At 39.1% G+C, this 23,123-nt stretch overlaps 1 protein-coding gene across 2 annotated transcripts in view; it reads left to right on the top strand.

Moving 5' to 3' along the window:
* UBN2 (ubinuclein 2) overlaps positions 1-23,123 on the top strand; it is a 76,423-nt gene that overhangs the window by 10,197 nt on the left and 43,103 nt on the right. For both annotated transcript variants that reach the window (XM_003791580.3, XM_023514204.1), the window contains exons 3-5: positions 12,631-12,732; positions 19,398-19,535; positions 21,889-21,992. In XM_003791580.3, the coding sequence (XP_003791628.2) occupies positions 12,631-12,732; positions 19,398-19,535; positions 21,889-21,992 (344 nt within the window). The remainder of the gene's footprint in view (positions 1-12,630; positions 12,733-19,397; positions 19,536-21,888; positions 21,993-23,123) is intronic.

Below are 23,123 nucleotides of genomic sequence, written 5' to 3'. Positions count from 1 at the left end.
CCAGCTATTTTTTGGTTGCAGCCGTCATTGTTGTTTGGCGGGTCGGGCTGGGGATTCGAACCTGCCACCTTAGGTGTACGTGGCTGGCGCCTTAGCCGGTTGAGCTATAGGCGCCGAGCCATTTGTTGTTGTTTTGAGGCAGAGTCTCACTCTGTTCCTTGGGCTAGAATGCAGTCGTCATAGCTCACTGCAGTCTTTAATTCCTGGGCTCAAGTGATCCTGCTGGCTTAGACTACCTTGTAGCTCAGACTACAGGTATGTGCCACCATGCCGAGCTAATTTTTCTATTTAAAAGTAATGGGGTTTTGAATTCTTGGCCTCAAATGATCCTTCTGCTTTGGCCTCCTAAAGTACTAGAGTTACAGGCATGAGCCACAGCGGTTTGCCTAATGAAGATTTTTATAGGTATGTAGGGGTAACAAATTCCTATGTTCTAGGAGTTGAAATCAGCAATATCAGAAATTATAAAATTATAAAAGGAGCACTTTTTTTGGAGTTCCCCCCTTCAATTTGCTTTTATTATTATACATTCTATTTCCTGTTATGTTGCCCTTATGCTCAAGTAATGTGACAGTTTATATTTAACATGAATTGCTAAATAGTTTTTTGGTAAAAGGTCAATAGGACTATTAAGTACTTATTTTTACCTGTAATATGTTAAACTGATAGTCGTACATACATCTTATAAATAGCTAAGCCTAAGTTTTAACATTTCTACTCCTCCATATATTCCAAATTAGTCTTGTTGGTTGCTGTGGGAAGGAAGCAGGATGCTGTTTAAGGGGCTCCTATGCCATTCCCAGTTAAGGCTTCAGATGTTTAAGCTAAATTTTCTCGTTTCCAGCTCACTTTTTAGATGGCTTCTAAGTGGTTTATGCCTTATCTATGTTCTGAAGTAGAGAATGAGTTTCAGTTTGATGGAAATAGACCTGTTTGTTTAGCCTTATGGATAGGATAATCTATAGTAGTTTGAGGATTATTTTTAGTGACTTTTCTCACTCAGTTGCCTTAGTCATCTTGAAAGATCATGCTCTCCTAGAATTGGATATAAATTCAGTAATCTAAATGAAAGTACCTAGCAAATTATCTGGTGCCTATCAGGAGCTCCTTTAAGACTATTTGAATCTGAATGACTCTCTGGGTAGGAAGATGTGCATTCTGCCATGAGTTTATTAACATTTCGTGAAATTACATTATAACCTGGTTATAGTGCCATGTAGACTTTAAATACCACCTTTCATGCTCAGTTCTTTGTGAGTTTGGATTATTAGAGTCCTACTAGCTTCATATTTATTTTAAAAGGAAGAATGGGGTTAGATTTGATACTGTAATAGTAATTCTGAGCAGCCTTATAAATAAAGCAAAATAGTTGATTAAATGGAATAATGCCATTTTTTTATTCAAAGACAAATTTCATGTATATAAAGTCCTGATTTTTTTTTTGGTATGACTTATAAAACTGATTTTGTCTGGATACATTTTACAGAATGGCAGTATCTTGGGATAATGGTATAACTGATGAATGACTTCTTGCCAGTAAATACTATTAAATTGAGTGGAAAGAAATATAATTTTGTCTTAAAATAATTATGGATTTTTAAAAATGTCTTCAAATATGAGATTGATATAAGTGTATGATTTGAAAGCATTTATGTATTCTTTTTTAAGAGTCTCAAGGCTTGGCTCCTGTGGCTCAAGTGGCTAAGGCGCCAGCCACATACACCAAAGGTGGTAGGTTCTAATCCAGCCCGGGCCTGTCAAACAACAATGACGGCTGCAACCAAAAAAAAAAAAAAAAAATAGCTGGGCTGGAGGTTGCTATGAGCTGTGATGCCACAGCACTCTACCCAGGGGGACAGCTTGAGGCTCTGTCTCAAAAGAAAAAGTCTCAAGAATTTTATCAGTTATTCCCATTATTAATTGTCCATACCTGTAAGTGGTTAGTGCTTCCTTGGGAACTTCCTAGGCTGATTTTACTATTTCTTTTGGCCTTATGTTGGGGCTGGTCCTAAGGAGCAACTTGTAGAGCTTTGGGTAAAGGCTCTACTAAAAAATAAATTTTGGGGCTCGGCGCCTGTGGCTCAAGTGGCTAAGGCGCCAGCCACATACACCTAAGGTGGTGGTTCGAATCCCCAGCCCAGGCCCGCCAAACAACAATGATGGCTGCAACCAAAAAAGGCCAGGCGTTGTGGCAGGAGCCTGTAGTCCCAGCTACTTGGGAGGCTGAGGCAGGAGACTCGCTTGAGCCCAGGAGTTGGAGGTTGCTGTGAGCATGATGCCATGGCACTCTACCCAGGGGGATAGCTTGAGGCTCTGTCTCAAAAAATAAATAAATAAATAAATAAATAAATAAATAAATAAATTTTGGGCTCAGCACCTGTAGCTCAGCGAGTAGGGCTCCGGCCACATAAACCGAGGCTCAGGGGTTCGAGCCTAGCCTGGGCCTGCTAAAACAACAATGATAACTGCAACCAAAAAATAGCCAGGCGTTGAGGTGGGCACCTATAGTCCCAGCTCCTTGGGAGGCTGAGGCAGGAGAATCACTTAAGCCCAAGAGTCAGAGATTGCTGTGAGCTGTGATGCCACGGCACTGTACTGAGGGCAACATAATGAGACTCTGCCTCAAAAAATAAGTAAATAAATAAAATAAAAGGTAAATTCTGCAAAACAAATACTTGTGTATTTAGGGTTCTGTGGACCAACAATAGCATGATAATTACATACACAGTAAAAACATAAAATAACTTTATAAATAACATAAAACAAACTGAAGGAGGCAAGGAGGTCTTAAATAAAGGGCAAGGAAGAATTTCTAGCTCAGATAATAGCTTCTTTATTGTGGTTACCAATTCTAATTGCTTGTCATGACATGCCCTTTAAGTCTTTGGCTTCCGTGAGCTAAGTAAATTCTCTTCACTGTCCTTTAATCCTTTAGGAACAATTGAGAATCAGCAGTTTTAAGGTACTTGGGAGGAAGGTCCTATATCTGAAAGTGGTGATTATGGAAATCAGTGTATACTATTTCTGTGCTGAGTAGTCAGCTCTGGGCTATCTTCCTCTGACCTGAAACTCTACCCTTTTCTATTGGTAGATGGAGAAATAGGCATAGATATAAAGAGATAAGGTTGTGGCAGGGCTGGGACAAATAGGGAGGCTTGTAATTAGGGAATGTTTTCTTCTCATTTATGAAACTAAAGTCTTTTTAGCAATGAGTGTCATGCTTGCTCTGTTGATGAATGTTAATTTGAGGTGATCAGAGAATGTCGGTTATTGGTTTGGTTTACTATTAGCTGGAGGCAGGGGAATTGTCCAGTACTGAGAACATCTTGTTAGTTTTCCATTTGAGTGTTACAGTGTAATCAGACTGTATTGGCTTGAAACACTGATTTATCAGGTTAAGCAAGTACTAATGACTCAGTAATAGTCTTCTGAGTCACAGTGAACTAGTACTTGGAGGAATAGATATAAAGAGGTTTCTTCATTTTAGATGCACCAAAATTTCAGAGTTTTTTTTTTTTTGAAAAAATATTTTGATTTTTATAAGATCTATTTAATGAGTAAATTGTGTAATATCAGCATCCATAAAAATCCAGAGAATGTATTTATTAAGCATGACTTGGATTCTACTATAGGGATTATTTTTGCTAAGGATGCAGAAAAAGAGAGCAATTAAAAATAAGTCTGTCTAGTAGGGAAGATACTATAATATAATCCTTTGCCCATATAGCTTACATTCCTTTAGGGTAAATATATATGTGTGTATGTGTGTGTGTGTGTATATGTGTGTGTGTGTATGTGTGTGTGTATATATGTGTGTATGTGTGTATATATATGTGTGTGTGTGTATATATGTGTGTGTGTGTGTGTATATGTGTGTGTGTGTGTATATATGTGTGTATGTGTGTGTATATATGTATATTTTTTTTTTTGGAGACAGAGTCTCCCTCTGTCGCTCTGGATAGTAGAGTGCTGTGGCTTCATCATAGCTCACAGCAATCTCAAACTCTTTGGTTCAACTGATCTTCCTGCCTCAGCCTTCTAAGTAGCTGGTATTACAGGCACCTGCCACAACACCTGGCTAGTTTTTCTACTTTTAGTAGAGACAAGGGTCTCACTTTTGTTTTTTTTTTCGAGACGGAGCCTCAAGCTGTTCCCCTGGGTAGAGTGCCATGGCATCACTGCTCACAGCAACCTCCCACTCCTGGGCTTAAGCGAGTCTCCTGCCTCAGCCTCCCAAGTAGCTGGGACCACAGAAGCCTGCCACAGCACCCAGCAATTTTTTTTTTTTTGGTTGCAGCCATTATTGTTGTTTGGCAAGCCCGGGCTGGATTTGAACCTGCCATCTTAGGTGTATGTGGCTGGCGCCTTAGCCGCTTGAGCCACAGGCGCTGAGCCAGGGGTCTCACTTTTGCTCTTGAACTCCTGAGCTCAGGTAATCCACCCACCTGGGCCTCCTAGGGTGCTAGGATTATGAGCCCCTCCACCGAACCTAATTTTAATATTTGTGAAGTAACTTTTATGTTTGTTTTGGCAACTGTCAAAAGTTTGGTTCCAGTTTATACAATTTGCATATCATTGACTTTCAGCACAGTGAGGAAACTGGAAGGTAGAGACTAGAAAAGGAGTAAGGCAGGAGGCAGGTCAGGGGTAGAAGTTTTCCAGGAAAGCTAAAAGGTGAGGAAAAGTAAACTATGGCTAGAAAACTGTACTTTATAACTCTGCGATGAAGGCAGGAAGAAAGCTGATGGAACCCTGGCTTTGGGAGAGTGATTTAAGAAAGAGCTACTTAGGGGTTTGTATGTATGTGTGAAATGCAGGTTTTTCCAAGTTCTTGTCTCCATTGGGACTGGGAAACTTTAGAACCCAATGAAAAGGAATCCAGAACTTTGATATTGAACAGAGAATATTTCTTGAATGGGTACTGTGTGTACTTAATGAAAATCCGAAAGATGCAAATGGTAGCATGATGAACAGTGAATGTCCCTCTACACCTTTGCCTCCCAGCTAACCAGTTCTTCCTTGAGACACTGTGTATGTTTCTTGTCCCAGAGAACTATGTGTATGTAAGCATTTAGATATTTACTGCGCCTTTTTGTTCACAGTAAAAGAATGTGTAAATACCAATAAGCAAAAAAGAAGAAAGTAAAAATCAGCTAATCATCTGTAGGCTTTCTGCCAGGCAGAACCCTTGTGAGTAGTTTGGTAGTTTGATGTGTATCCTTTTAGGACTTTAAAAAATGGATGTGCAATTACATACATCCTTTTTTTAAAAAAATTTTTTTAAATCACCTGAGCAATACATGAATATGTTCTTATTATTAAAAACAAATTCAAATAATGACTGTTAAGCCAGTCTTCCTTCATTAATGCCTCCAGTTATATCCCTTCCTCATTGATAATAGATTTATCTGCTTGTTATTTATTCTTTGAGTATCTTATACATATCTATAGACATAGACATTTATTGTTGTGTTATGTTTTTCCTAAATGACATCATCCTGTTTGTATGATAGTGGAAAAAAATACCTTATTATTTAGATGTTGTCTCCATGATTGCCACTTAGGGTTGAGCACCTTTTCAAATGCTTAATGAACATTGATACTGTCTTTTCTGCCTTAACTATACATGACATTTGATAAACTGCTTTTGTTACCTTCTATATCTACACTAATACTATGGTGTCACATTGTTTTTAAATGGCTGTTAATATGAATGGATATGTCATGGTTTGTATATTGTTGTTACGATACTGTAATCAATTTGATGCTTGGTTAAAGATCTTACTTTTGCAAGATCATTTTTTGAAGGCAGTTTGATCAGACATAATATTAAGATCAAGGGAAGCTTTAACTATTTTGTTTACTCTGTTAAGATTCACACTTACATAACAGCATTTAACCATCTTATTTCATATAATAGGTTATTAAGCATGAAATGTCCAATTTTTTTAAGTACTGAGTTTGACGGTTGATATCTCTGACATTTATTTATTTCACCTTGACACTTCTTGTTTTATTTTTATTATGAAGGTATATCTTTAGTCTTTCAAATGCATGTTTTGGCTTGTAGTATCTCTCTAAAAAAAATTTAGAACAATTTTTTGAAACCATGAATAAATAAAAAATCTCTGGTTTTTTTTCTTTATTCATTTTTTTTTTCCTTTTTTGAGACAGTCTCACTTTGTCATCCTCAGTAGAGGGCCATAGTGTCACAACTCACAGCAACCTCAAACTCTTGGGCTTAAGCGATTCTCTTGTCTCAGCCTCCCAAGTGGCTGGGAGGTGCCTGCCACAATGCCCAGCTGTTTTTAGAGATGAGCTCTTGATCTGGCTTAGGCTGGTCTTGAACTCATGAGCTTAGGCAATCCGGAGTGTGGGGATTATAAGTGTGAGCCACTGCGCCTGCCAATCTGGGTTATTTTCAAATATGAGTTATGTCATGGAATGATTAAAGTGCAGGTAACTTAAAATATCAGCATAATGTTTAGGAAGTATGTGGTTAATAAACGCACAATACAGTGATGATTAGAGAAGTACATTCTGGTGATTTAAATCTTGAAAATCTGCTCGGCGCCTGTGGCTCAAGCGGCTAAGGCGCCAGCCACATACACCTAAGGTGGTGGGTTAGAATCCAGCCCGGGCCTGCCAAACAACAATAATGGCTGCAACCAAAAAATAGCCGGGCATTGTTGTGGGCGCCTGTGGTCCCAGCTACTTGGGAGGCTGAGGCAGGAGACTCGCTTGAGCCCAGGAGTTGGAGGTTGCTGTGAGCTGTGATGCCACGGCACTCTACCCAGGGGGACAGCTTGAGGCTTGTCTCAAAAAAAAAAAAAAAAATCTTGAAAGTCAGTCATGTGAATGACCTGAGACCAAGGTGGATAATTATGAGCTGAAAGTTGTGATGGAAATGAATCCATCTTAACCTACACGTGAATTAGCAGCAAGGTTTGATGTTACTCTTCTAACAATATTGAACTGCTGAAACAAAGTGGCAAGGTAAAGAAGCTGGGTAACTGGGTTCCACATGAATAAATGAATGTCTTTAATCATCTTGAAGCTTGCCTTTCTTTGCTATCATGACATAAATGCTAACCATTTCTATACCATCTTATTATGTGTGATGAAAAATGGATTTGTTTTGATAATCAGAGGCATTCAGCATAATGGTTGGATAAAGATGAAGTGCCAAAACACAGTCCAAAACTGAATATTCATCAAAAAAAGTTAATAATGGTCCAGCCCTGGTATCATCCATGAAATGTAGCCAATCAATTATAGCACATATCTACTGCAACCAATTGAACAAAATGATGAGGATGCTTACAGTTATGCAGCTGAGATTGGTCAATAGAGACAGGCCAATCCTCTTACAAGACAGTGCTCAACCACGTAGTACACAAACAGTGCTGCTCCAACTGCAGAATCTGAACTTGGAAACTGTCATCCACCATGACACCTGACCTGCACCAACTGACTACTGCTTCTTCCAGGCTTTGGATTACTTCTTGCAAGGAAAAATATTCAGTTCTCAACAAGTTGTAGAAAATGCCTTTTGCTATTTCATTGCTACTCTCCAAGCTTTGGTGCTGGCATACACAAGCTGCTGTTAAGTGGCAAAACTTTGTTGATAGTTTGGGCTCACACTTTAATTAATTGTGCTGCTTCTTGCTTGAGATACAATAAACTAAACCTTTGATTCAAAATCAGACATTTCATATTTAATGACCTAATAGTAACAACAGTCATAACTGTCAATGGTAGCAAACTAGTCACATGACTAGACATAGACTAGACATTCCTGGATCTAATTACCTGAAAATTATTTGTACTTCTGCATATGTCTGATTGTGTTACAACAGAACCTATCTGGTTTTTTCGTTTTCCCCAGATAAATATTGTAGACAGCAAGTTATGCCTCGACAAACAGTATGTTGGGAGAGCAAAGATGATTGTTGTTGCAATATTAACTAAAAAGCATCTGGGAGAAAAGATTTAAAACTTAGGCTGATCTGCAAAGGGTGGGGGGATTCAATAAGGAATAAGAGACCAGTCGCCAATAGGGAAAAGCGTGGGGTAAGCTGGTGTGTTTGGGGAGCAGGGGTAGATAATTTAAAAGAATCAAAGTGTTCATGTTGGAAAATAGTAACAAAAAGTTGAAAAGGTAGTAGTCAGTAAATGGTAGCTATCTTTATGCTCATAGCCACCACTGGTACTTAAATATTTATTTTATGTCCCAAATAACTGGTGACTTTCTTGCAAATCTCTGCATTTTTTTCCTTTCTGACTGATCTTCTCCCCAACTGTGTTACTGTGTTAATTCCCTGTATAATAGAGGCTTTTGTTAAGCAGTAATCTCTTCAGTTACCTCCCTGCGCTGATCCCTTGAGTGGCCTCTGCTAGTGTGCTTCACTGTACTCCTGCTTGTCTGGGTGTCAGTGTCTTAGCAAAAAACCTTGATTAGGTTCTCTGTTAGAAAGGTCTCCACGCAATCTGTCATTTTCCTGTCTACTGTTTATAGACTGTAGCTACCTCTGTACTTAACTGCTTTTATAACTATAAAATGCATAAAACCTGACACATGGTGAGTGCTCAGTAAATTTGTTGAATAGATTATCTTTTTTTTTTTTTGAGATAGTCTTGCTATGTCACTCTCCATAGAGTGCTGTGGAGTCACAGCTCACAGCAACTTCAGACTCTTAGGCCAAAGTGATTCTCTTGCTCCAGCCTCCCAAGTGGCTGGGACTACAGGTACCCACCACACTGCCCAGCTGTTTTTTGTTGCAGTTGTCCTTGTTTAGCAGGGTTTGAACCCACCTGCCTTGGTGTATGTGGCTGGCACCCTAACCACTGAGCTGTGGCCACCAAGCCTGAGTAGATTATCTTGTTTTAAGTTCCCTGAGGACAAGGACTTTTTTTTTTTTTTTTTTTTTGAGACAGAGCCTCAAGCTGTCCCTCTAGGTAGAGTGCCGTGGCATCACAGCACACAGCAACCTCCAACTCCTGGGCTCAAGTGGGTCTCCTGCCTCTGCCTCCCAAGTAGCTGGGACCACAGGTGCCCGCCGCAACACCTGGCTATTTTTTAGTTGCAGCGGGTCGTTGTTTGGCGGGTCTGGGCTGGATTCTAACCCACCACCTTAGGTGTACGTGACTGGCACCTTAGCCGCTTGAGCCACAGGCACCGAACCAAGGACTTTTCATATTTAAATTCTTTCTGATATTTTAACATATTTCTCTTCATGGCACATACTTTTGGATCTAAATAGTGGTTTGAAGTAAACTATATGACTTAGTTGAATTATTGGGTCAAATAAGATAAAGAGGCAAAAGAAGAAAATGTAAGGATATTGCAGAGTCTCTTGGCAGATGCTTCCAGTTGCTTTCCAAAAGGTTTTGTTGGTAAACTCTTACTAGCAGTGTTTGGCGGTCCTGTTTCTGCTCCATCTTTGCACAGTTTAAAAGTTTGTAATTTGATAGGTGAAATTGGTGTCTTTAATGTCATTTATTTGGTTTATTAATCATTCTCCAGGGAGTTGTGATGTTTCCTTTTTCATCTCAAATTCTTATATGCTAGAGTAGATTTCTGAACAATGCTATCTATTGATATTTTTACTCTTAGATTATGCTGTATCTATTTTAACTCCTATAATTTTAAGTTTATTTAATATGTGTCAAGGCTAGTCCTCTTCATTAGTTTTGTATGTGGATTTTTATATACTCCTTAGATCTCTCCCTCTCTCTTTTTTAGGGTACAGTTATCCCCCATGTAAGTTAATTGCTTGTGTATAATTTTTTGGCCATAGAATGATTCTGGTCATAGGAATATCTATTTCCCTTCCCCTGACTTCTGATTCTCACCATAATTCCATAACCAGATGTAAAGATCTCAGTTTGCAGACCTGGCAAAATGAATAAATAAGGACAGTTTAGTATGTATGCTGTATCTGAGCATACACATATGTTTTATGTGTATATGTATATATGTGTCATCTGCATATATGTGGGTAAAATATAAAACATGGGAACTATTACCTTTTCTCACACCATAATGCCTTTCTTGGTGGTGATTAGGTATATTAATAGTGTTATTTTGTCCACTGAAAAGTATATAATACAACCATAGCATTTAGTTGGTGTCATCTTTGCCGGTTACTTGTAGAGTCATAGCACCATGCTAGAGTCTCATAAGTCCATTATACTTGATTTTTCCTCAAGCACTGGGAGAAATCTCTGTTTCTTTGTGTAGAAACACAGTGGATCAGTTTCTTTAAGGGCCATACGGTGTGCTACTTACCCATCTTTAACCGTTAGAATCCCATTCTGCATTGAGTGGTATGCAGTATGCGGAATGAAGCCGAACTAAGTGGTATTCACATCTTTTTTTTTTTTTTTTACTTTTATTTATTTATGTATTTTTTGAGACAAGAGCCTCAAGCTATCCCCCTGGGTAGAATGCTGTGGCATCACAGCTCACAGCAACCTCCAACTCCTGGGCTCAAGCGAGTCTCCTGCCTCAGCCTCCCAAGTAGCTGGGACCACAGGCGCCCGCCACAACGCCTGGCTATTTTTTGGTTGCAGCCATCATTGTTGTTTGATGGGCCCGGACTGGATTCCAACCCACCAGCTTAGGTGTATGTGGCTGGCACCTTAACCACTTGAGCCACAGGCGCCAAGCCGTGGTATTCACATCTTGCATCTCATGCCTTTTGCAAGGCACACTGTGGCTCATTGGTTGGTATGTTAGCTGGCAGAATCCTTTGTACTGATTATTTTCTTTTCTCTCCTCTCTCTTTCTGAGCATCGTCTTCCCCATTCCACACTCCCAACACCAAAAAAGTACAGGTGGGAAGGTGTTAGAAGAAGCTTAGAAAGTTTAGTTAAATTGGAGCAAGTAAATTTAAGTGTCTACAGTGAATCTTTTTTTTTTTTTTTTTGAGACAGGAACCTCAAGCTGTTACCCTGGGTAGAGTGCCATGGCATCTCAGCTCACAGCAACCTCCAACTCCTGGGCTCAAGAGAGTCTCCTGCCTCTGCCTCCCAACTAGCTGGGACCACAGGCGCCCACCACAACGCCGGCTATTTTTTGGTTGCAGCCATCATTGTTATTTGTCGGCCCGGGCTGGATTCAAACCCGCCACCTTGGGTGTACGTGGCTGGCGCCTTAGCCACTTGAGCCACAGGCACCGAGCCTCTACAGTAAATGTCAAAGATTAAGCTGACATACTGTCCTTGTTTTAGTAGTGCCATGATAATAGGCTTCTTCTTTACTTTAACTGCTTACACCAGACCTTCAAAATACATACGACATTTTATACCTGAGATATAAAATGTTCTGTATACTGTAATCAGCCAGAGTCCAAAGGCTCTGTAAGATAGGACCTGAAGAAATCTACGCTGGTTTGTTTTGTTGTTTCACTTTTAAAAACCTTTTTATTTAAAAAGAATTATAGACTTGTAAGAAGTTACAAATACCATACAGAGAAGTCACTTGTGCCCATTACCCAGCTGCTTCCAATGTTGATATCTTACATATTTACAGTTGTCAAAACTGGGAAATTGATTTGGGCACAACACAGTTAACTAGATGATAGATCTTACTGAGATTTCACCAGTTTTTGCATGCACTTTCTTGTATGTCTGTGTATATAATTCTATGACATTTAAAAAATAATTTTAAGAATAGTTTTAGAGGGTGGCACCTGTGGCTCAAGGAGTAGGGCGCTGGTCCCATATACGGGAGGTGGTGGGTTCAAACCCAGCCCCAGCCAAAACCTGCAACCAAAAAAAAGAATAGTTTTAGATTAACAGAAAAATTTCAGAGATAATACAGAGTTTTCATACAGCCCCCACCCATTTTCCCCTATTGTTACCATCTTATGTTTGTATTGTTTATAATATTTATTGCAACTAAGGAACCAACATTGGCCCATGACTCTTAAACTCCATGCTTTATTTGGATACTGCTAGCTTTTCTCCTCATGTCCTCTTTTCATTTCCTGGTTTTCATCCAGGATACCACATTACAGTTCTTCATTGTTTCTTGTTAGTCTTATCTAGTCTGTGGCAGTTTTTCATATTTTCCTTACTTTTGATAATCTTGACAGCTGTGAAGAACACTATTCACTTACTTTCATAGAATGTCTTTCTACTTGGATTTGTCTGATGTTTTCCTCATGGTTAGGCTGGAGTTACAGCTTATGAGAAGACCACAGAGGTAAAGTGCAATTTTGATCGCATGCTGTCAAGGATACATGCTGTCAACATGACTTAGCCCTTTTGATGTTGACTGTGATTACTTGAGTTGGTTGATCTCAAAGAGTCGCACTCTGAGTGAGCCACAGTGTCCCTTGCAAAAGGCATGAGATGCAAGATGTGAATGTAGTGGTAAGGTAATGTGGGCCAGGTTTTCCACTATAAAGTTATTCTGTCCCCACCCTCATCTTCATTCTTACTCTACTTTGGAAGCAAGTCACTAAGTGTTAACTTAATACTCAAGATGCAGGGGGGTCTTAAACCCAACCTCCTAGCAGAGGGATTATCGACAAAAATGGTTTGCATTCTTCCAGCAGGTCATTTTAGCTTTATGGAAACAGCATGGATACTGAATCAGTCTAACGTATCTGTTCTTTGCAGGGTGGGAAATCCCGTAAACACCGGAAGGATCGGCTACAAGATTTAATTGATATAGGCTTTGGCTATGATGAGACAGATCCATTTATTGATAACTCAGAGGCTGTGAGTAATGTATTTTTAATATAGCAGCAAATTCTTTGTTTGGGATCGTAGAAGTCAAAGGTGTAGTAGGTTAAATAGTTCAGTGAATGATTTTATTTGTGCTTTTTAAAGCTATGTTTACTGCTTCGAGATTTTTCTTTCAAAAGAATACTGTGGATTTAAAAATCTGTGATGTTGAGGCAGGAGACTCGCTTGAGCCCAGGAGTTGGAGGTTGCTGTGAGCAGTGAAGCCATGGCACTCTACCCAGGGGATCAGCTTGAGGCTCTGTCTCAAAAAAAAAAAAAAAAAAATCTGTGATGTTGGGTTGGTCTGGGTGAGTCATTAACACTGCTGTACTAGACCAGGTTTTAGCAAACTTTTTTCCATAAAGGGCCATATCCACATAGTAAATATTTTAGACTCTGCAGGCGGTATGGTCTCTGTCACACTGTTCAGTTGTGTGTTGTAGTGTGAGAGCAGCCATAGACAATAAGTAAACAACTGAGCGTGGCTGTGTTAAAATGAACTTTATTTAAGGACTCTGCAGTTTAAATTTCATATTGTCATATCCTTACATGAAAGGAAATATTAATCCTCTTTTGGAGATATTTTCAGTCATTTAAAAAATCCCTTCTTAGCTTGCAAGTTGTATGGAAACAGACTGGCAGGCTGGGTTTGGCCAGCTCAGCGCATGCTTTGCTGGGTGCACTCTGCCCTGACCCAGTGTGCTCCTTCCCAGTGTCTGACCGCAGTCCTTGAGATTCCCTGATGGTTGCTGGTTGTCGGGTGTTTGTAATTAGTGGTCCTTGTGTTATCACCCCAGGCCCGACTAAAAAAAAAAAAAAAAATTTAATAAAAGAGAAAAAGGAAAAGAGTTCTAATTGTATGCTGAAAACTAATATATTAAACTAATGGTTCTCAGTCAGGGCTGAAACATATTAGTATACTTGCCTTAATTCAGACTTACTGAATTAGAATTTCTAGAAATGAGGCCTGATTAGATTGTGCAAGAGATTTTTGGTGTTTAGGGGATTTTGGGGGTGTTTGGGGATTTTATTTTTGGTGTTTTCTTATTATAAAATTCTGTGTTTATGGTAAAACAGCAATAAAACACAAGCTAGTGATGAAGTAGACAGTAAAGTACCTTGAAGGTCTCACCCTGAGAAGGTAAATACTAGAGCTACTTGCGTAGTTCCATGTATGTTAAGCATGCAACCTATTATCCTATTCAGATATTAACACAAATAGGATTATACTATAGATCATATTTCAGACATTGCTTTTCTAGTAAAATATAACATTTTGATGATATTTACATATTAGCACATAGATATGTTCTTTTTAATGACTAATAGAGAGTATACTTAAATTGAATAATTTATTTAACTTCATTTGATGAACATTTAAATTATTTCCAGTGTTAGGTGCTTACAAATAATTGGGCATCTGTGTACATTTATCATCTTAAATAAATGTGCATGAAGGATATTTATAGAGTGCAAATACATTTGTAGGGATAAATTTCTAGCAGTGCAATTTATTGGTCAAAGAGTATTTGCATCTTGAGATTTTATTGATAATCCCAAACTTGGGCAGGAGTGTTTCGAAATGACTTTCAAGATGAGAACCACACGATTTTTAATGTTAGTGACACTGGGTTGAAGTAAATACAGCAAACATCTTTAAAATGTCTTACCATAAAGTGTTTTACCATACCTGGTAGCCTGGTCTATGGGAGTATCATATTGACAATGCCCTTTGGAGTAGAGAAGCCCTTCCTATTATCAAAAAGGTCATCAGCCAGTAAGTTAGCATGTGGAATGTTTTCAAAACTCTTGTGAAACTCCTGGGCTCAAATGGTCCTCCTGCCTTGGCCTCCTGAGTAACTAGGACTACAAGTGCCCATCACAGCGCCCAGCTAGTTTTTTTTATTGCTGCCATGACTTAACTGCAGTGGTGGTACAATGAATACCAGTCTCTATCACCAGCCTTTTTTGATCAAGTTCTACAACTTTTCCCTAGGAATCCTCTCTTTCTTTATCAAAGGAAGAGGAATTCAGGAGAGCATTTAAGGATAGTAGCCATCTGTTGATCATAGTGAATGAGGACAAGTCCCATGTTGTGGTAGATAAGGTGTATGTTCTTCCATTCTTATAAGTAATCTAATCCCTGGGATTATCATGTCCTCTGCAGTGTGCAGTGATTATGTCAATAGGTGACTTGTACACTACCCACAAATTAGTATCTCTTTTCCCCATTGCTATAGAGCTTGGTCTTAAAGCTAATTCAAGGGATATACAGGTAGGAGAGCTATAGGAAGGACTTTCTTTTTTTTTCTTTTTTTAATTTATTGTTGGGGATTCATTGAGGGCACAAGAAACCAGGTTACACTGATTACATTTGTTAAGTGAAGTCCCCCTTACAATCGTGTCTTGCCCCAAAAGGTGTGGCACACACCAAGACCCCAGCCCCCTCCCTCCTTCCCTCTCTCACCCTTCCTTTCCCTACCCTTCTCTCCTCCTTTCTCTGCTCTCCCCTTCTCCCACCCCCACCATGTCATTAATTGTCCTTGTATCAAAATTGAGTACATAGGATTCATGCTTCTCCATTCTTGTGATGCTTTACTAAGAATAATGTGTTCCATTTCTATCCAGATAGGAAGGACTTTCAACATGAGACATGCTGAGTATTTTGTCATAGTCCTAAATGATTTCTGGTGTCTCGACATAAACTTTTTTTACCATACCTGGCAGCCTGGTCTATGGGAGTATCATATTGACAATGCCCTTTGGAGTAGAGAAGCCCTTCCTATTATCAAAAAGGTTGTCAGCCAGTAAGTTAGCATGTGGAATGTTTTCAAAAGTCTTGTGAAACTCCTGGGCTCAAATGGTCCTCCTGCCTTAGCCTACTGAGTAGCTAGGACTATGAGTGCCCATCACAACACCCAGCTTGTTCTCTATGTTTGGTAGAAATAGGTCTCACTCTTGCTCAGGCTGGTCTAGAATTCCTGAGCTCAAGCAGTCCACCAATCTTAGCCTCCCAAAGTACATGAGCCACCATGCCTGGCACAAGTTCTAGATTCTTGTCTTAACTGCATTTCTAATTCACCATGTGACCAGGAGCTAGTTTTTTTTTTTGTTGTTGTTTTTTTTTTTTTTTGAGACAGAGCCTCAAGCTGTCCCCCTGGGTAGAGTGCCATGGCATTACAGCTCACAGCAACCTCCAACTCCTGGGCTCAAGAGAGTCTCCTGCCTCCGTCTCCCAAGTAGCTGGGACCACAGGCACCCGCCACAACGCCCGGCTATTTTTTGGTTGCAGCCGTCATTGTTGTTTGGCGGGTCCGGGCTGGGGATTCGAACCCGCCACCTTAGGTGTACGTGGCTGGCGCCTTAGCCGGTTGAGCTATAGGCGCCGAGCCAGGAGCTAGTTTTTTAGTGTCAGTTTTCTCTGCTATAACTTGCTTATCCCACAGGATTATTCTGAAGCTCAAATAAAGGAATGAACGTAAACATGACAAAGAGCATAAAGCCAAGTAGTATAAAGCATCAGTAGCAATGTTAATATAAGTAGATTTGGGGGGAGGGACTGTTGGCCCAGGCTAGAGTGCTGTGGCATCAGCCTAGCTCACAGCAATCTCAGACTCCTGGGTTCAAGTGATCCTCTGTGCCTCAGCCTCCTGAGAAGCTGAGACTATAGGCGCTGGCCACAATGCCTGGCTACTTTTTGTATTTTTAGTAGTGATGGTCTTGCTCTTGCTTGGCTGGTCTCAGAGCTTTTGAACTCAAGTGGTCCTCCCACCGCAGCCTCCCAAAATGCTACGATTATAGCTGTGACCCCTGTGCCTGGCTCTGTGTATACATTTTGAATTATAAATAACCCAAGAAGGAACTCACCCGTATATAAATGGGCATTGCATGTACTCACACTTACATAAATAACTTTTTAAAAATTAAAACACTTAATTTTATTAGAGCAGTTTTAGATTCCTAATAATTAAATGGAAAGTACAGAGAGTTTCCACGTAATCTCTGCCCCCATGCACAAACAACCCTCTATATCACAGTGGTACATTTGTTGTAACTGATGACTTTACATTGTGATACATCATTATCACCAGAGTTGATAGCTTACCTTAGGGTTCACTCATGGTGATGTAACATTCTTTGGGTTTGGACAAATGTACATGTATAACGACACATTATAGTATCACACAGAATAGTTTCACTATCCTAAAAGTCTGTTCTATGCCTGTCCATTCCTTGCTTCCTCCTAACCACCCCCATTTGGGTTATATATTAATTTGGTGGGTGTGACCAGTATTTTTAAAGAAAATGGAATCTAATAGAATTGGAGCTGTCATAGTACCTCATTAGTAGATTATATGGTTTTTATAGTGTGTGTATGTGTGTGCTTGAGCTGTGGGAAAAAAATTTTGAAAGCGACTTTAGTAAGTAAGGATACACTTTACAAGTATACGTTTACAATTAGTTACTGACATTTATAGGACAAGGTAGATCCCTGTTTTGAGAGAGATGGTTTGACTTGCAAAATAACTTTAGTATTGTTGCTCTGAACATATTATTTGTTTCTTTTTATAAGAGAATTCAAACATAAAACAATTATTGTCAAACAAGATGAGTTTTTGTTCTTTTAACTGATGGCATTATCAGTAAGCTTACAGTGTTGGTGTATTATTTGATAGAGTAAAAATATTCTGGTTCTAATTAATTTTCAGAATCATGTGCTACTTAATTACTAAAAATAACTAAAAGAAATGCTTTTGAGGATTATTTTTAGTTTCATATTTATGCTTCCAAACTGTAAAAGAACTGAAGGAAAAATTAATTTTATTATTAATAAATAATACCAGTCATGAGTAACATGGTTTTATTTAGGTTGTCCCATTAAAATTGTACTGGAACTTTGTGAAGTAATGATGTCCTTGTTTTACAACTCCCTAAGCTGATGTTAAGTGATTAGGTCTGGGTCACAGTAGTTAATCATTGACAACAGATCTAAATTCAGGCCTTCTGATTCTCAATTTCAGTGTCTGTTGCCTCTCAACACATTCTTAAATGGCTAAATTAAATATTCATGAAGAGTTTATTCACTTGAAGAGTGTTCTGGTAGGGAAAGCGCAGCAGAATATTCCCAAGAAGATGGACTTTGAGCACGTCACAGTTGCCCTGTATACCAGGCGATGCATGTGTTTCCCATGTGAAGAAGCTGCTTGGTGTGGTGGATGGGTTGGTGGCAGCCAGTAACTTTGCCATAAAGATAGAAAATTGCTTTGGTAAGGTACTTGGTACTTACCTGGTTTTCACTTATAAAATGGAAATAATATTTGCCTTTCTTGCCTTACAAAGGTATCAGGAGGACCGAATGAAATAATTTATATGAAGAAGCATTGAAAATTATAAAGCACTTTACAAGTACATGTAAGCAAAGAGTACAGGTGTATCTGTCTTCTCACAGTTACACATTTTCAGAGTAATTGCGACAATGTCTTTTTAGTTTTAATCCTTCACTTTTCATATTGTTCCTTTACTTGTAGATTGTACTGGCCCTTTGCTCTGAGGTCAGTCTTATCAATCTTTGTAGTAGAACAACAACAAAGTATTTTTTTTCTTTCACTTGTTTTATTTCTTTTTAATTCAGTAGGATCAAACTGGACACCCTTTCTTATTCCATTCTCCACATAATTTAAAAGAATATAGGTTAAAATCATAACTTTTATTATACTTGGCCTTATATTCTTAACAGTTAGTAGTAGGATGTGTGTGTTTCTTACCCATGGCAAAAAAGAATTTCCTTAAAAATCTGACTTTCTTAAAGACTAGATTAGATGAAGAACCTCAGAAGTGGAGTTTAGGCGCCTTGAGATAGCAGAGGCCTCTTGGCTATTAGATGTGTATTAATAGTTCATTTTTTCTTTCCCTCTTCGAACACCTTCATTTGGTTAAGATTGGCCTTCATTTAATGTTTGCTTTTTGTCCATCTTCATCAGGTGAGATAATGATAAATCTTAAAATCCAGACTTTGGGACTAAATCTGATTTAGGCAACTAAGAACCTAAAGCAAATTTGCCCCAAGCAGATTTCCTGGCTCATTCTGTGCCCTCAAATTTATGTTTACTGAACTGAACATTTGTTTTTCTGCTTCTCTTTAAAATATACATGCTATGTGTCTTTAAAATGTTTGAAAAAATTTCCCTATTTTTAAAAGCATACGGCTAAGACAGAAAAAATAGTTGTGTTGCTCTTTATAATTTCTTTATGAATACGATTACATACTGATACGGTAAGAAATAAAATTACTCTTGTCCAGACATTTAGTCATCTGTTTTAACTTGTCTCAGTTTCTCATTAGACATTCTTGTCATTGGGAAAGTAGCAATGGGAAGGGGGAAAAAATAATAGTAGCAATGATTCTTAAATTATTCTCAGCAGGCAATATATTTAGAATTTGCTTTTTATTCTAGAAGTTTCTTATATATATTGAATGATCAGAGCTAATTTTTATTACAGTTATTAATTTTTTCTAGATTTATTCTGCATATAATCCTAACCTTAGTCAGTTTTATAGTTAGGACTTAAGGATGATGCTGCCATGGTGAATGAATTTCTTTGACATTTTATATAGTGTTAAAGACAACAGGATATATCTGAATTTTTTTTTAATCTAGTATGATGAATTAGTTCCTGCTTCTCTGACAACAAAATATGGAGGCTTTTATATCAACACTGGTACTCTACAGTTTCGCCAAGCTTCAGATACTGAAGAAGAAGATACTACAGAAAACCAAAAGCACAAGCCACCCAAAGTGAGTTTATCTGACATTGCAATAAGAATGTTCAGTTAATACTATAGTAGAACCTCTGTCAGTTGACCACCCAAGGGAATGTTACCAACTGGTCAACAATACACAGAGGTGGTCGACATAAGGAGCAAGGCCTATTGTATTGATATGTACATATGGTGCATGTCCAGTCTATGAAAATTAGGCCAACTTTAAGGAGGCGACCAATATAGGGAAGTAGTCAACTGTGGAGTTTCTAGTACATGTACTTTTTTTGGGGGGACAGAGTCTTACTGTCGCCCTTGGTAGAATGCCGTGGTGTCACAGCTCACAGCAACCTCCAACTCTTGGGCTTAAGCAATTCTCTTGCCTCAGCCTCCCAAGTAGTTGGGACTACAGGCACCTGCCACAATGCCTGGCTATTTTTTTTGTTGTTGCAATTGTCGTTGTTTAGCTGGCCCTGAGTGGGTTAGAACCCGTCAGCCTTGGTGTATGTGGCCGGTGCCGTAACCACTGTGATATGAGTTACTTACGCCACAACTGGATGCAAAGAAAAGTAAAATACAGACTATTGTTTTGAATCTATGGTTAATTAAATACTTCAAAATTCTGTAAGTATGCTGATGCGGTGACGCACGCCTGTAGTCCCAGCTACTCAGGAGGCTGAGATAGGAGGAAGGCTTGAGTCTAGGAGTTGTGGGCTGTAGTGCACTATGCCTATCTGGTGTCTGCACTAAGTTTGGCATCAATATGGTGACCTCCCAGGAGCAGGGGGCCACCAGGTTGCCTAAGGAGGGGTGAACTGGCCCAGGTCGGAATTCCTGTGCTGATCAGTAGTGGGATCACACCTATGAATAGTCACTGCACTCTAGCCTAGGCAACATAGCGAGATCCCGTCTCTATAAAGATAGATAAATAAATAAATTCTGTAGATATGGGAAAATTAGTATTTGCATCATAGTAGAATTGCATTTTCTTTTAAAAGTTCTGTGCATATGCGGTTTACTAATCTGCTATTTCTGTTATAAAATTAAGTTCCTAGAAGACATTAAAATTTGCTATAGAAATGATTGTTAATAGCTGTTACATTGCCTAAGACATAAATTGTTACTAATTCTATAGAGTTTGCATGTACCATAGTTGGGAAAGGAATAGTGTCCCTAGATAACTATTTCTTAAAGTGTGGTCCAAAGACTGACTTGTACCAGAAGTACCAAAACACTTGTTAAAAATGCACATTATTCTTGCTAGACTTGGAAAGATTTATTTATTTATTTATTTAGACAGAGTCTCACTTTCTCACTCTTTGTAGAGTGCTATGGCGTCTCAGCTCACAGCAACTTCAAACTCTTGGGTTCAAGTGATCCTTTTGGCTCAGCCTCCCAAGTAGCTGGGACTATAGGTGCCTGCCACAGTGCCCAGCTATTTTTTAGAGACAAGGTCTCTCTCTGGCTCAGGCTGGTCTCTAACCTGTAAGCTCAGGCAGTCCAACCACGTAGGCCTCCCAAGTGCTGGGATTACAGGCATGAGCCACTGCGCCCCACAACTTGGGAAGTTTTAAAAAATAATAAATAAATAAATGCAAATTATAAGGCCTACCCCAGATAACTGAATCTAAGCCAGAAGTGAGAGTGTTCATAGACCTCAAGAATTTGTACTTTTGGCTCGACTCCTGTGGCTCAAGCTGCTAAGGTCCCAGCCATATACACCTGAGCTGGCGGGTTCAAATCCAGCCCAGGCCCTCCCAACAATAATCACGGCTGCAACCAAAAAATAGCTGGGCGTTGTGGCAGGCACCTGTAGTCCCAGCTACTAGGGAGGCGGAGGCAGGAGAATTACTCGACCTTAGGAGTTGGAGGTTGCTGTGAGCTGTGATGTCACAGCACTTTACCCATGGTGACAGCTTGAGGCTCTGTCTCAAAAAAGAAAAAAAAAGAATTTGTATTTTTAATTTAATTTTTGTTTTTATTTATTTACTTATGTGGAGGGACAGAGTCTCACTTTGTCTCATTCAGTAGAGTGCTGTGGGGTCACAGCTCACAGCAACGTCAGAAGCTCAAGCAATTCTCTTGTCTCAGCCCCTGAGTAGCTGGGATTACAGGCGCACAACACAACCCCCACCTATTTTTAGAGATCACTCTGGCTTGGGCTGGTCTTGATCCCGTGAGCTTAGGCAGTCCACCCACCTCAGCCTCCGAGAGTGCTGGGATTACAGGGTTGAACCACCGTGCCCCACCCCAAGAATTTGTATTTTTAGCAAGCAATTCTAATGTACACTGACATCTGAGAAAAAACTCTGCCCTGGATCCTGAATTGCTAACATCAGAGTAAAGCATTGGTTCTTATGTAAATGATGCATTCTTTTATCATTTTATAGGTTCCCAAAATAAAAGAAGATGATATTGAGATGAAGAAGCGGAAACGGAAAGAGGAAGGGGAAAAGGAGAAGAAGCCAAGGAAGAAAGTCCCCAAACAGCTTGGGTGCGTTAAATTAAACCTAATAAGGGAATACGTGTTACACTGTGACTGTCTCTCCTTTTAGAAAGATACAGTCACCATTAATTAATTCAACTTAGCTGGGTCTAATTTAATATACTGTTTATGAACATTAGTGTCTGTTAACTTATATTTTAACATTACAATATTTGTTGGTAAACAGAAGGCTTTGTCATCTTAGAGACTCATGGTGTTTTAGATCAAATTTACAGATTGGTTAATTAAGTATTTTGTTTGTTACAACTTTTTACCAATAAGAACCAGTTTGAAAAGATACTAAATACAGAAGAAACTTTAATGTTTTGGTACTAAAACTAACTTTAAATGCTTGGGGATTGAGGATTGGTAGCAGCCTATGTGTAAACAATTTATGACTGTTTCAATATAAAAATTTTCATTGACTTTATTTAGCTGTTCTTAATTAACACTTGTGACTTTAGGTGATGATATTGCTGTTAAAATCTAAGTAAAACTTCTCAAAAGCCATATGTCACAAGAACAAAATATTCATCCCATGCAATCAAAAATTGCCAATTGTTCCTACTTCTCGGGGGCTTTTTCACAGAGCTTTCACAGAGGAGGACACCGATAAGAGGCTAGGTTTTGCTCCTCTCTTTAGCAGGGGAGGTGTATTGAATTTGGAGCTGTCGGTATCTAAAGACTGATGTACGGAGGTATTTCTTCCCTCCAGACGTGGGATTACAGTCATTAATCAGGACCTTGAGTTAGAAAGAAATCATCAAGAAAAAAAGTATATATACCACTAATCGTTGTCTTAAATGTTCATTATTTATAAGTAAGCTTCTTTGTAAACATAGCCTACAAGTATTTCCTTTTATGGAATTTATTTTCTCAACTTTACAAATATTAAGTACCGGTTTATTTTTTTAAGGCACTATTATCCAGATTTGGGTTGTATAAAGTAGACTAAAACATGGGCATACCCTCAAGGTACTAATAATCTTTTATGTTCTGTAGTGCACACAGAAGCATCTAAGCCATAGGATTTAGAAAAGATTTCTTGGCTCGGCGCCTATAGCTCAACCGGCTAAGGCGCCAGCCACGTACACCTAAGGTGGCGGGTTCGAATCCCCAGCCCGGACCCGCCAAACAACA

This window comes from Otolemur garnettii, unplaced genomic scaffold (assembly GCF_000181295.1).
Source record: "Otolemur garnettii isolate 467f Iridium unplaced genomic scaffold, OtoGar3 scaffold00049, whole genome shotgun sequence".
Classification (NCBI taxonomy): domain Eukaryota; kingdom Metazoa; phylum Chordata; class Mammalia; order Primates; family Galagidae; genus Otolemur; species Otolemur garnettii.
This window is presented reverse-complemented; position numbering and strand designations above follow the sequence as displayed.